At 62.1% G+C, this 12,718-nt stretch overlaps 1 protein-coding gene across 1 annotated transcript; it reads left to right on the top strand.

Annotated features, from left to right (window-relative positions):
* Positions 1-566: 566 nt before the first annotated feature.
* SBK2 (SH3 domain binding kinase family member 2) lies at positions 567-7,023 on the top strand. Its single transcript, XM_079117827.1, has 4 exons — positions 567-677; positions 2,204-2,458; positions 4,626-4,828; positions 6,419-7,023. Exons 2-4 carry the CDS (start codon positions 2,206-2,208, stop codon positions 7,004-7,006), a joined length of 1,044 nt encoding a protein of 347 aa, XP_078973953.1. The 5' UTR covers positions 567-677; positions 2,204-2,205; the 3' UTR covers positions 7,007-7,023.
* Positions 7,024-12,718: the final 5,695 nt, after the last annotated feature.

Below are 12,718 nucleotides of genomic sequence, written 5' to 3'. Positions count from 1 at the left end.
GGCCCGGACCCCTGGGTCTGAGGGAGGAGGCTGGGCCCGGACCCCTGGGTCTGAGGGAGGAGGCTGGGCCCGGACCCCTGGGTCTGAGGGAGGAGGCTGGGCCCGGACCCCTGGGTCTGAGGGAGGAGGCTGGGCCTGGACCCCTGAGTCTGAGGGAGGAGGCTGGGCCTGGACCCCGGGGTCTGAGGGAGGAGGCTGGGCCTGGAGCCCGGGGTCTGAGGGAGGAGGCTGGGCCTGGACCCCTGGGTCTGAGGGAGGAGGCTGGGCCTGGACCCCTGGGTCTGAGGGAGGAGGCTGGGCCTGGACCCCTGGGTCTGAGGGAGGAGGCTGGGCCTGGACCCCTGGGTCTGAGGGAGGAGGCTGGGCCTGGACCCCTGGGTCTGAGGGAGGAGGCTGGGCCTGGACCCCTGGGTCTGAGGGAGGAGGCTGGGCCTGGACCCCTGGGTGAGCCCCATGAGCCTGTGACATTTGTCTGACCAGAGCCAGTTCTAGGATTCAACGCAAGATGTCGCTCTGCCCTCAGTGGGTGCAGAAGGGGCGGGGCTGGAGGTGGGGCCTTGCGACCCCCAAGGTGGAGGCGGATCCTGCTCCCTGGGCAGGCTGCTGCTGGCATGGGCTCTAAGTGCTGGGCACTGACCACTGCAGGCTGCAGAAGGGTCCGGCAAATCTTGGAGAAGGTGAGGTCTGTGTGGTTCTGAGCCTGGGTCAGGAGGAGGCAAGGTTAAGCGGCCTAGGTGGGCATTGCGTGAACAGGAAGATAGTCAGTGGCCAGAGGCCTGTGCCCTTCAGCGGAGCACAGGCTGCACCTGGAGGCTGTGGAGTGGTGGAGACTAGATTTGAGGGTCACAACTTGCGTGACTTGTATAAGGTTCCAGAAGAGGAGGAGGCTGGGGCCTGGACCCCTGGGTCTGAGGGAGGAGGCTGGGGCCTGGACCCCTGGGTCTGAGGGAGGAGGCTGGGCTGGACCCCTGGGTCTGAGGGAGGAGGCTGGGCCGGGACCCTGGGTCTGAGGGAGGAGGCTGGGCTGGATCCCTGGGTCTGAGGGAGGAGGCTGGGCCGGGACCCTGGGTCTGAGGGAGGAGGTGAGCTGTGAGTTGCTTCACAACAGTGAAAGGTGCGGGGACCCATCCACAGTGCCCACTGCCTGCAGGACTCCCAGGCCCTCTTGCGTGGCTCCACCCATTCGCCCCTGGGGGATGAGAACACCTGTTTGCTCTTAGGAGGCAGAGGCTGCTCATCCACCCACAGGGCCCAAGACTGTTTGCTTTGGAAACTAGGTGGGGGCATCTCAAGTTATCTGGTTCATCTTTCACCCTCGGGCCATAGGGTGGCAGCAGGGATGTGGGGGCAGGGGACATTTGTGACCTCTTACTTGACCTCACCTCACACCAGCAACTGGGCACTCTACGTCTTTCATCAGGAATGACACTGATTCACAATGGGAAGTGACCCATTCCCAGTCCAGACCCCTAGGATTCCAGGCCCAGCCTCCTCCCTCACACCCAGGGACCCAGGCCCAGCCTCCTCCCTCACACCCAGGGACCCAGGCCCAGCCTCCTCCCTCAGACCCAGGGACCCAGGCCCAGCCTCCTCCCTCACACCCAGGGACCCAGGCCCAGCCTCCTCCCTCACACCCAGGGGTCCAGGCCCAGTCCTCCTCCCTCAGACCCAGGGACCCAGGCCCAGCCTCCTCCCTCAGACCCAGGTGTCCAGGCCCAGCCTCCTCCCTCAGACCCAGGGACCCAGGCCCAGCCTCCTCCCTCAGACCCAGGGACCCAGGCCCAGCCTCCTCCCTCAGACCTAGGGGTCCATGCCCAGCCTCCTCCCTCAGACCCAGGGACCCAGGCCCAGCCTCCTCCCTCAGACCCAGGGACCCAGGCCCAGCCTCCTCCCTCAGACCCAGGGACCCAGGCCCAGCCTCCTCCCTCAGACCCAGGGACCCAGGCCCAGCCTCCTCCCTCAGACCCAGGGGTCCAGGCCCAGCCTCCTCCCTCAGGCCCAGGGACCCAGACCCAGCCTCCTCCCTCAGGCCCAGGGACCCAGGCCCAGCCTCCTCCCTCAGACCCAGGGCTTTAGCCCAGCCTCTTCCATCAGACCCAGGGGTCCAGGCCCAGCCACCTCCCTTAGACCCAGGCTCCAGCCCAGCCTCCTCCCTTGGGCCTGGGGGCAACTGAGGCTGGGTCTCTCTGTGTCAATCTTGCAGAAATGCCAGGGAAACAGCCTGTAGACGGGCCGGCAGAGGCTGGGACTGCCGAAGATGGCACCAGCGAAGGGCTGGGAGGCCTCACCCCAGAGGAACTGCAGCAGGGCCAGGAGGCCGCCCTGGCCCTGGAGGACATGATGGCACTGAGTGCCCAGACCCTGGTCCATGCAGAGGTTGACCAGCTCTACCAGGAGGTGCGTCCCCTGGGCCAGGGCCGTTTTGGCCGTGTCCTACTGGTCACCCATCGTCAGAAAGGTATGGGGACGAACAGGGTCATGGGATGGGATCGTGGGCAGGAGAAGCGACCCAGGCTCTGGAGTCTGGTGACAGAGTCAAATCTCCCTTTCCAACGTGCACATTCAGCGAGCTCCTCAGCCTCTCTGAGCTTCGATGTCCGCCCCTGGAAAGAGCAATGTGTGTTGAGCTCTGACCACGAGTAATGCCCCTCACCGGCCGGAGCCATGCTCCAGAACCCTGAACAGCACTGGGCCCTGTGCCTGGGGTGCTGGTTCCTGTACATGCAGGCTGTGGCATTGTGTGCTTTGTGACACCAGCGTGGTCAGACGGCCAGTGTCAACTGGCAGTGAAACAGAACGGTCACACCAGCATTCTCCAACTGTCCACACCACGCTCTCATCCCCTGGGGCTGTTAAGTGGGATAGTGTCCCTCGAACACAGATGTGGCCATGCTCTTCCATCTGATGCCCCGAGATGACCACCCCGTGCGGGTGGGGGGGGGGTGCGCACGTGCTGACGGCTGGTGTCCAGGACTCAGAATCGAAACCCGCGGTTCTGTTTGCTGGTTGTGGTCCTGGAATGGAGCCCTGGGCCTGGTACATGCACCGCTTGGCTGCACCCCAGGCCCTTGAATTGCTGATTTCTGGAGTATTCTCTTGATATTTTTAGAATAAAATTGAACACAGTCAGCTGAACCTGTGGAAATGAAACTGCAGTTGGGGGACCACGAAGAGCTCTTGTCCCTGGGGATGCTGGGGAGTAGGACAATCCCCACCATCATGAGTCACATACGGGCTGGCTCAGAGGACACTGGGATGATGCAGAGTGATGCTGTCTGCCAGGCACTGAGCAGAGCCACCCCACAGTGGGGTGCAGGCCCCGTGTCCCCTGCCTGTGCTTTCCTGCCAATGGACAGAGCCTCAGCTCTCCCCACAAAACAGGGGACCTGGGCTGAACTTTGGAGTCCATCTCAGTTTGGGGCATACCTCTGGAGCCCACCTGGGGCCCACTGGGGCTCCCGAGCCTGTCCCTGCTTCAGGGAGCTCCCCGCATGCGCAGCAGGGCGGGTGTGCGTGTGCAGATGGTACACGCATGGCAGAGAGCTGGACACCATTGCAAAGCACTTTAGCCATGGAGATTTATTTCCTTAGCCTTTAAAGGCTGGAAAGCCTGAGATCAAGGAGGCACTGGGACTGGTTTCTCTCTTTGGCTTGTCCATGGCCTTCGCGTCCTCGCAGGATCATACCTCTGTGCGCATCTGTCTTCAGTCTCCGCCTCTTATAAGACGCCGGTCGTGTTGGATCTGGACTCACCCAATGACCACATTTTACCTCTTTGAAAACCTCTCTCCAAATATAGGCACATTGTGCAGTGCTGGCACGAGGCTCCAACGTTTGAACGGGGCGGGGGACTCATTTCAGCCCATAATGGAGACAGGAAAACAGAAAGGCAGTCAGACCTGGTCCTTTCGGAAGTGTGAACAACTACCAGGGAACAGACACTGTGCCCAGGGCCTCGTCCGCTGGCTTCACTGAATGCAGGTTGAGGCCTCTGGATGCCCATCTGAGCTGGGTGACCCTGCAGAAGCTCACGGTACAGGGCGGAGCTCAGGTAGCCAGAGGCCATCCACATGGCGGGGGGTGCCACTGGCCGGAATCCACCGGACCAGCCAGGGGTGCCCAGGGAGTGGCAGTGCTTATCCCAGGAGGTGACCAGAAGGTTGGGGACTGGCAGCTGGGGTTAGAACAGCCAAGAGGCCAGAAGCTCCTGCCCTTGGGAAGCTCACAGTGTGGAAATTTCCACACAGGACAGGACCCATGGTTCCTTGACTGGCTCTCCACCAGCGCTGGCTATCGTTCCCCATTGCTGCCCGAGCTGGCCTGTTAGCCCCACACACACATCTGGTCCCATGAGGAGCCAGCGTGGCCATGGAGACTCCAGGTTGAGTCCATCTGATTTAGGGAATCAGGGAAGGGAGAATGGACACCCAGTGAGCACTGTCATTCGAGGTGGCATGAGTGGCTGTGTCGTTAGGGGGTGCTTGAGAAGAAGGAAGGAATGAGGGCAACAACATATGGGAAGGAGTCCAGGCTGAGGCCAGTGACGATGACCACAGGGCCCGATGGCTTGCCTGAGTGACCCCAGACTTGTGCCCAGCCCCTACACCCATCCCTGTTGTCTCCAGGCACACCCTTGGCACTGAAGCAACTCCCGAAGCCCTCCACGTCCCTCCGTGGCTTCCTGTATGAGTTCTGCGTGGGCCTCTCCCTGGGTGCCCACCCTGCCATCGTGGCTGCCTATGGCATCGGCATCGAGTCTGTCCACTCCTACAGCTTCCTGACAGAGCCTGTTCTGCACGGGGACCTCATCACCTTCATCCAGCCCAAGGTGGGTAGGCTGGACCCCGAGCATGCCTTCAAAGGCCCTGTCGGACCTCACAGGAACGCCCAAGTAGCCTGGACCCCAGAAATCACATTCCCTGCACCGGGCCTCACTGGACCTTAGCCAGCCCCTGGAGGTCCTCAGTATGCATCAGGATTTATGGATTCTTAGGCCTCTTTGTCTTCATAGAATCAACACTACCGTCCCCATGAGATCACACTTGGCTCCCCTGTGACTGACATTAGGCTTCACCAGGATACACTAGACCTCAGCAGGTCACACTAGGCCTCACCAGGTCACACTAGGACTCACCAGCTCACACTAGGAGTCACCAGTTCACACTGGGTCTCATCAGGTCACACTAGGACTCACCAGGTCACACTAGGACTCACCAGTTCACACTGGGTCTCATCAGGTCACACTAGGACTCACCAGGTCACACTGGGCCTCATCAGGTCACACTAGGTCTCACCAGCTCACACTGGACCTCACCAGGTCACACTGGGCCTCACCAGGTCACACTAGGACTCACCAGGTCACACTAGGACTCACCAGTTCACACTGGGTCTCATCAGGTCACACTAGGTCTCACCAGCTCACACTGGACCTCACCAGGTCACATTGGGCCTCACCAGGTCACACTGGGTCTCACCAGGTCACACTGGGCCTCACCAGGTCACACTAGGTCTCACCAGCTCACACTGGACCTCACCAGGTCACACTGGGCCTCACCAGGTCACACTGGGTCTCACCAGGTCACACTGGGCCTCACCAGGTCACACTGGACCTCACCAGGTCACACTAGGTCTCACCAGCTCACACTGGACCTCACCAGGTCACACTGGGCCTCACCAGGTCACACTGGGCCTCACCAGGTCACACTAGGTCTCACCAGCTCACACTGGACCTCACCAGGTCACACTAGGACTCACCAGGTCACACTGGGCCTCACCAGGTCACACTAGGTCTCACCAGCTCACACTGGACCTCACCAGGTCACACTGGGCCTCACCAGGTCACACTGGGTCTTACCAGGTCACACTAGGACTCACCAGGTCACACTGGGCCTCACCAGGTCACACTAGGTCTCACCAGCTCACACTGGACCTCACCAGGTCACACTGGGCCTCACCAGGTCACACTAGGTCTCACCAGGTCACACTGGACCTCACCAGGTCACACTAGGACTCACCAGGTCACACTAGGACTCACCAGTTCACACTGGGCCTCACCAGGTCACACTAGGACTCACCAGGTCACACTGGGTCTCACCAGCTCACACTGGACCTCACCAGGTCACACTGGGCCTCACCAGCTCACACTGGGTCTCACCAGGTCACACTAGGAGTCACCAGGTCACACTAGGACTCACCAGGTCACACTGGGTCACACCAGGCCACACTGGGCCTCACCAGCTCACACTGGATCTCCAGCTCACACCAGCCTCAGGCTCACAGGGCTCACCTGGCCATCCATCTGCGGTCTTCACTGGCTCCTTAGTCCTGCCTGGGCCTGCCCCTGGGCTACAGAGAAGCCTCCAGTCTCCATCCCTGAGCGTCCTGGGAGGGCAGTGGGCCCCATCATCTCTTCCTGCAGGTGGGCCTCCCTCAGCCTGCAGCCCAGCGCTGTGCGGCCCAGCTGGCCTCAGCCCTGGAGCACATCCACTCCCATGGCCTGGTGTACCGGGACCTCAAGCCCGAGAACGTGCTGGTGTGCGACCCAGCCTGCCGACGGGTCAAGCTGACCGACTTTGGCCACACGCGGCCCCGTGGGACCCTGCTCCGCCTGGCCGGGCCCCCCATCCCTTACACAGCCCCCGAGCTCTGCGCCCCTCCGCCCCTCCCTGAAGGCCTGCCCATCCAGCCTGCCCTGGACGCTTGGGCTCTGGGGGTCCTGGTCTTCTGCCTCCTCACTGGCTACTTCCCCTGGGACCAGCCCCTGGTGGAGGCCGACCCTTTCTACGAGGACTTTGTCATCTGGCAGACCTCAGGCCAGCCTCAGGACCGGCCGCAGCCCTGGTTTGGCCTGGCGCCCGCAGCAGACACTCTCCTGTGGGGGCTGCTGGACCCTCACCCCCGGAGGAGGAGCCCGGTGGGCTCCATCAGGGGCTACCTGGGGCGACCCTGGAAGCAGCAGGAGGGGGAGGCCGAGGAGCTGGGAAAGGGGGCAGAGGATGGTCCGTGAGCAGACCCCAGGAGCCCGAGGGGAGCGTCCACTTCCTGAGGCTGCTTCAGCCTGCCCACTTGGTCTGTCTCGGGTGTCCGCCCTGCTCCTCTGTGCAGTCCCTCCCCATCTCTGCGTGTCCTCTGCAGGTTCCCTGGGTGCTCTGGGCAGCGGCCTTGCCTCTTGCACATCTGGCCCTGCCCCCTCCTGCAGCCCTTCCTTGCCCGCACACGGGCACCGCTCTCCTCTGCAGTCCCAGCCCCCTCTTCTACTGTGGGCCACTTTATTTTCTCTGCCACCCGTGTCCTCTTTAGTCCGGATATTTTATTCACCGTGGCGACCGTATGAGCTCCCAGAGGGAGCGGCTTGCCATCTTGCTCCTGAAGGGCACATGCTCAGAGCAACGCCTGACCTGTTGAGTAAGTGACACCTGGCCTCGCGCTGTCCCTGTCCTCCTGCCCTCTCCTGCTGGGCTTCCCTCCTACCGTCCCTCTGCCCCTTTCCTGCACGAGGCCGGGGCGTCACCCTCTTGATGTGTTTGGCCTCCTCTTGTCCCATCTGTTCTCTGCAAATAAAGTCCCCCTGGCACTCAGGTACCATGATGCGGTGGGTCTGTCAGCTCAGGAGGATGTGTGCGCATGCCCTGGCGGGCGCTGCGGATCTAACTGGGGGTGGCGGGCCCCAGCCAAGCTGCTTCTGCAGTGAGTTCAGATGGCAGGGCTCTGGGTACCAGGATGAGCTGCTCGACAGGCATGCGCAAAGGTGCGTTCGCGCATGCACACGGCATAATTTGGTCCACCTCAGTCTGCTGCTGCGTCTTCTTCCATCCCCCCACCTCCCGTCAGCCCTCCTTCCCCACTCCCCTGATCTCCCTTCTACTTTAGTGGAAACCTCCGCCCTTTTCCCTTGCTTAACTCTAGCTTCCACACTTGAGAGCAAACACTCAGCAACCTTTTGGAGTCTAGCTTATTTCACTTAGCAAGATGTTCTCCAGTTCCACCCATTGACGAGCAAATGCGTAATCTCATTCTTTATGACTGACTAAAACTCCTCTGTGTGGACAGACCACCTTTTCCTGATCCATTCATCTGTTGATGGGCACCTGGGCTGGTTCCATGACTTGGCTACTGTGACTCACACTGCTAACACTAATGTGACTGTATCCCATGATGTGCTGATTTTAGATCCCTTGGAAAAACACAGAGGAGTGGGGTGGCTGGTAGTTCTAGTCCTAGCGTTTTTGTTTTTTGATATTTTTATTAATTTTTAAAATATTTTTATTGGTTGTTGAACCCAGTGCCTTACACATGCTAGGTAAGTGCTCCACCCCAGCCCAGCCCCAGCCCAGCCCCAGCCCCAGCCCCAGCCCAGCCCCAGCCCCAGCCCCAGCCCAGCCCAGCCCCAGCCCAGCCCACCCCAGCCCCAGCCCCAGCCCCAGCTCAGCCCCAGCCCAGCCCAGCCCCAGCCCCAGCCCAGCCCCAGCCCCAGCCCCAGCCCTAGCCCAGCCCCAGCCCCAGCCCCAGCCCCAGCCCCAGCCCCAGCCCCAGCTCAGCCCCAGCCCAGCCCCAGCCCAGCCCAGCCCAGCCCCAGCCCCAGGCCCAGCTCAGCCCCAGCCCAGCCCAGCCCAGCCCAGCCCAGCCCAGCCCCAGCCCCAGCCCCAGCCCTAGCCCAGCCCCAGCCCCAGCCCCAGCCCCAGCCCAGCCCCAGCCCCAGCCCCAGCCCTAGCCCAGCCCCAGCCCCAGCCCCAGCCCCAGCCCAGCCCAGCCCCAGCCCAGCCCAGCCCAGCCCCAGCCCCAGCCCCAGCTCAGCCCCAGCCCAGCCCAGCCCCAGCCCCAGCCCCAGCCCTAGCCCAGCCCCAGCCCCAGCCCCAGCCCCAGCCCTAGCCCCAGCCCAGCCCCAGCCCCAGCCCCAGCCCCAGCCCTAGCCCAGCCCCAGCCCCAGCCCCAGCCCCAGCCCTAGCCCAGCCCCAGCCCCAGCCCCAGCCCCAGCCCCAGCCCCAGCCCCAGCCCAGCCCCAGCCCAGTCCAGTCGTGGCATTTTGAGGAGTCCCCAGACTGCTTTCCAGAGTTGCTGTACTGATTTTCAGTCCCACTAGCAAAGTAGGACTACACCTTTATCCATGAGCTGCTTATTTCTGAAAACGCTTTTTCCTGTGCAAATCAAAGTTTGTGTGATAGCACTGAAATGAAAAGCACAGTCCTCAAAGATCCCGTCCTGAAGGTCTACACACGCAGGGTGGTGTGAGGGCATGGCGGTGTGAGTGCGCCTCGCACAGGTGGGTGCGGCCATGGCGCGTGTTCGGTGTGACTGTGAGTCGAAGGGAGGGGAATGTGGGTTTGCAGCTCTGCGTGTGGACACTGGAGCTGCCTGAGACCTTGGACCGTGCCGCGTGCTCGTGTGCATAGCTGGGTAGGAAAGGTCAGGCAGGCGCCGCGGCCAGCTGCCACCTGGGCCCTCTCTCCTGGCGCCCGCCCGCCACCCCGTCCCCTTCCTGGCAGCTGCCTTGTTTGCAAACACTGTCTCTTCCTCTCCGTGCCCTGCTTGGCCGCGGGCCCAGAGGAAGGATACACTCAGGGCTGATCGCATGTCACCAGCTCCGGCCCCGCACACCCCAGTGCGCCTGCCATGGCCTCGAGGTGCTGCCTGGAGGGGGAGGCAGTGTGTGCTTGCCCACGTGAAATGGTTCCAAGACCCTCCGAATCTAGGTTCAAGCCAGAGAAACAGGGAAGGAGCCCCTGGCCTGGCCAATGGGGAGCTTCCCGACGCAGAGGGTCATTGGAGAGAAGGCATGGAGAGAACATGTCGAGTGGAGACCTCCTGCCACCCCATCCGTGGGTCTGAAATAGCCCAAGCCATCAGGCCAAGAATGTGTCCCATAAAGCTGGAGGTGGCTGGGTGACAGATGAGTGGAGGGGCAGGGGGCAGAGGGGCCGCGCCCGTGTTAATTGGAGGTGGCAGCTGAGGATTAACTGGAGGGTGATAATGACCCACACAGACCTGCGCAGCAGGGGAGGACAGACTCCCAGGAAGGGCCCTTCAGGGGCCACGCCAATGGGTCACGCCTAGTGTGACAGAATGCTCAACACCATCTGGGTAGGGGGACGGGCTGCTCGCAGACCTGTTCCCTGGCCAAGCCAAAGGGGCCTTGGATGTGCCCTGCCTCATAGGTGGGCCCTTGGTGCCTGGAGCAACCAGGCAACTGTCCGAGCTCATGCAGCCCCTGGGCTCTGTGCCGTCAACTGTCCTGGTCCACTGGGCAGTGCAGGGTGGCCCACCTGGGCCCAGGCTGCGAGTGTGTAACAGTGTGTGTGACCACGCGCCACCTCCAACCTGCCAGGTGGCCGCCTCGGGGGCAGCTCGTGCAGGCGGGACATGGCTCACAGTGAAGGCCTGGCAACACCCAGCCCTGGGACCCGAGGCCGCAGCTCCACGCTGGACCGCCCACGAACCGCACCCTGGCGCGGGGCAGCACCGCCACCCGATAGCAAGGAGCCACCACGCACGCGCTGCGGGCCCCAGGGAGTAGGCAGCACCTGTGCCGAGTCAGGGGAGGCGGCACCCAGGGCCCACGCGTGCCAGGGTCCTGCAGGGGCAGCGGCCTGAAGCCAGATGCAGGGTGCCGGTCGGGCCCACATGGAAGCGCTCCTCAGCTAGATCCTGGGGATCGCTGCTGATTCTCCATGCTCAAAACGGCTGCCTGGCACATTTAAAATGGCAGAATTTATGGTGTGTCAACTGCATCTTAGCAAGACTGTTAAAAATAAAAATAAGAGCAAGCCTGTGGGACGGGTGGCCGTGCGGCACCCCTACCTCCTGCCTGGGCTCCAGAGTCCCCTTCCATCTGCGAACCTCTGGGCTCCCCGAGCACAGGAGGCCACATCCGCTCCCTCCTGGCACCTTCCAGTGCCTTCCATCACGCACAGTGAAGCCTGTAGGTGCAGAGAGACTCCTCTCCCTGTTCAGGGGTAGGGCCAAGTGCTGCTGGGACCTCCAGGCAGAGCCAGAAAGCCAAGGGCCTGGGCTGGATTCAGACCCACTCTGACCCACCACCGCAGAGTGAGTCTGAGTTCCCCGATGGCCACCCCTAAAGTGTATGTGAGGTGTGGTCACCAAAGAAGTCCTGGGCTCCTCCCAAGCGAGGAACCCTAAGATTGTAAGCAGGACCAGCCATAAAATTCATGGGTGATGTACAAGATGCAAATCTGGGGCCTCTTATTCCAAAAACACTGGAGAAAAGTTTCCTCCCTCGTCCCAGCCCTCCCTCTCCCCCTCCTCATCCCCCCTGGCCCCCACTCCCACCAGAACCCACCTAGGGAAGCAGAGCTTTGCAGGGGCCAAAGCTTCCAGCTCCCCCACTCATGTTCCACTGCCCCACCAGACTTCGTGAACAAAACACAAAATCAAAAATTCCTACAAGTGTCAAGATGACCCCTGCAGAGCAGGAAAGCCTGCAGCTGCCCCAGCCAGGGCTGCTCGGCTGGCTGCTCAGGAAGCGTTCACCTAGGATCCAGGAGGAGGCCAGGACTGGCACACGGAAGCGCAGATGGTCCCAGCCCCACGGGATGGGCCCACGAGCACCTGCCTGCTTGCTGCTGTGCAGGTCCTGCGTGGTGGGGCTGGCAGGGCCTGGGAGTCTGTGCTCCTGACCAGCTCCCAAGTGAGGTGGGTCCTTGGTCCCTGGGCCCCACTTTGGGGTGCCACACTTTGGGTGTGATTTCAGTGCGATCCAGCATTCCCAATAAGCCCAATGCTACTTGTCCACTCTGTTCTTCCGTTCTCTGTCAGCAGTCATGTGGCAGGTGGGACAGTCTTCCTTTGTGTCTACCTGATGGAGGACCTCCTCTGGGCCTGTGGGGGGCGCTATTATAGTACAGGGATGCCCTGCACCCGTCGGGCTTGCTAGGCCTATGCAGCTACGCCTGGGCCTGCTGGACGCTGGCCAGCAGAGGACTGAGCTCAGCTGTCCTGTGGGAGGTGTCCAGAGTCAGGGCCAGCAGTGGGTGGAGGCTGGTCACCCATGCTGGCTGCAAGCCCCAGAGCCAGATGTTTGGGCTTAGCTGCCCAGCCAAGCAGGGATAGGGTGACTGGGTAATTAAGCACCCGCTTGTTCAGGGCTGGCAGAAGGTGGCACGGGTGGAGGGGCCTTGGGCCAAGCTTATAGAGGGCCGGAGCCTGAACCCCAGGCCAGGCTCTCTGGTATTCTGCGGAGATGACCCACTGCCAGGGTCTAACCTGCTCCCACCTGGAAATGGAAAAGGAGGCTTTTTCTTGCAGAACAGGGTACTGCTCTGTGAGCCCCAGATGCCCCGGGCAGGAGGGGCAGGCAGTGGGCGCCCCCTCCCTTGCCCTCCCTAGGGCACTGGTCAGCAGTTATGTAAGTCTTGGGCTCCAGGAGATCTGGGGACCAGAGATTCCCTGAATGCTCCCTGGCCTGTTGGCAGAAGCAGACAGTCCATCTATCAGGACCCCCAGGCATTAACCCCCCCCCAACAAGTAACTGGACCCTGCTGGCCTTTGCAGGACTGTGGGGGCGCCAGCCTCTGTCACCTTCTGTGACCTCCGAGCCAGGCTCTGGTCTGGGAAGAGGAGGAGCGGGAGGAGGAAATGGTTTCCTGCTGAAGCGTGCAGGAGCCACAGTGGGGGGGTGTGGCGTGGGTCTTCCAAGCTGGCCCCCAATTTAGAGTAGCAAGCTGAGACACAGAAGTGGAAAGGTCACTCAGGGGCAGTCGTGGAA

Source organism: Sciurus vulgaris (genome assembly GCF_902686455.1).
Source record: "Sciurus vulgaris genome assembly, chromosome: 17".
NCBI classification, from domain to species: domain Eukaryota; kingdom Metazoa; phylum Chordata; class Mammalia; order Rodentia; family Sciuridae; genus Sciurus; species Sciurus vulgaris.
Note: the sequence above shows the minus strand (reverse complement) of the source record. Positions and strands in the feature narration are given on the sequence as shown.

What these genes read in the sequence shown, in the direction of transcription:
- SBK2 (XM_079117827.1), top strand. Translation starts at nt 2,206, where the DNA reads ATGCCAGGGAAACAGCCTGTAGACGGGCCGGCAGAGGCTGGGACTGCC. An exon ending in GGTCACCCATCGTCAGAAAG is followed by an intron (nt 2,459 to 4,625) that starts GTATGGGGACGA and finishes TGTTGTCTCCAG; the next exon opens with GCACACCCTTGGCACTGAAG. An exon ending in TCACCTTCATCCAGCCCAAG is followed by an intron (nt 4,829 to 6,418) that starts GTGGGTAGGCTG and finishes CTCTTCCTGCAG; the next exon opens with GTGGGCCTCCCTCAGCCTGC.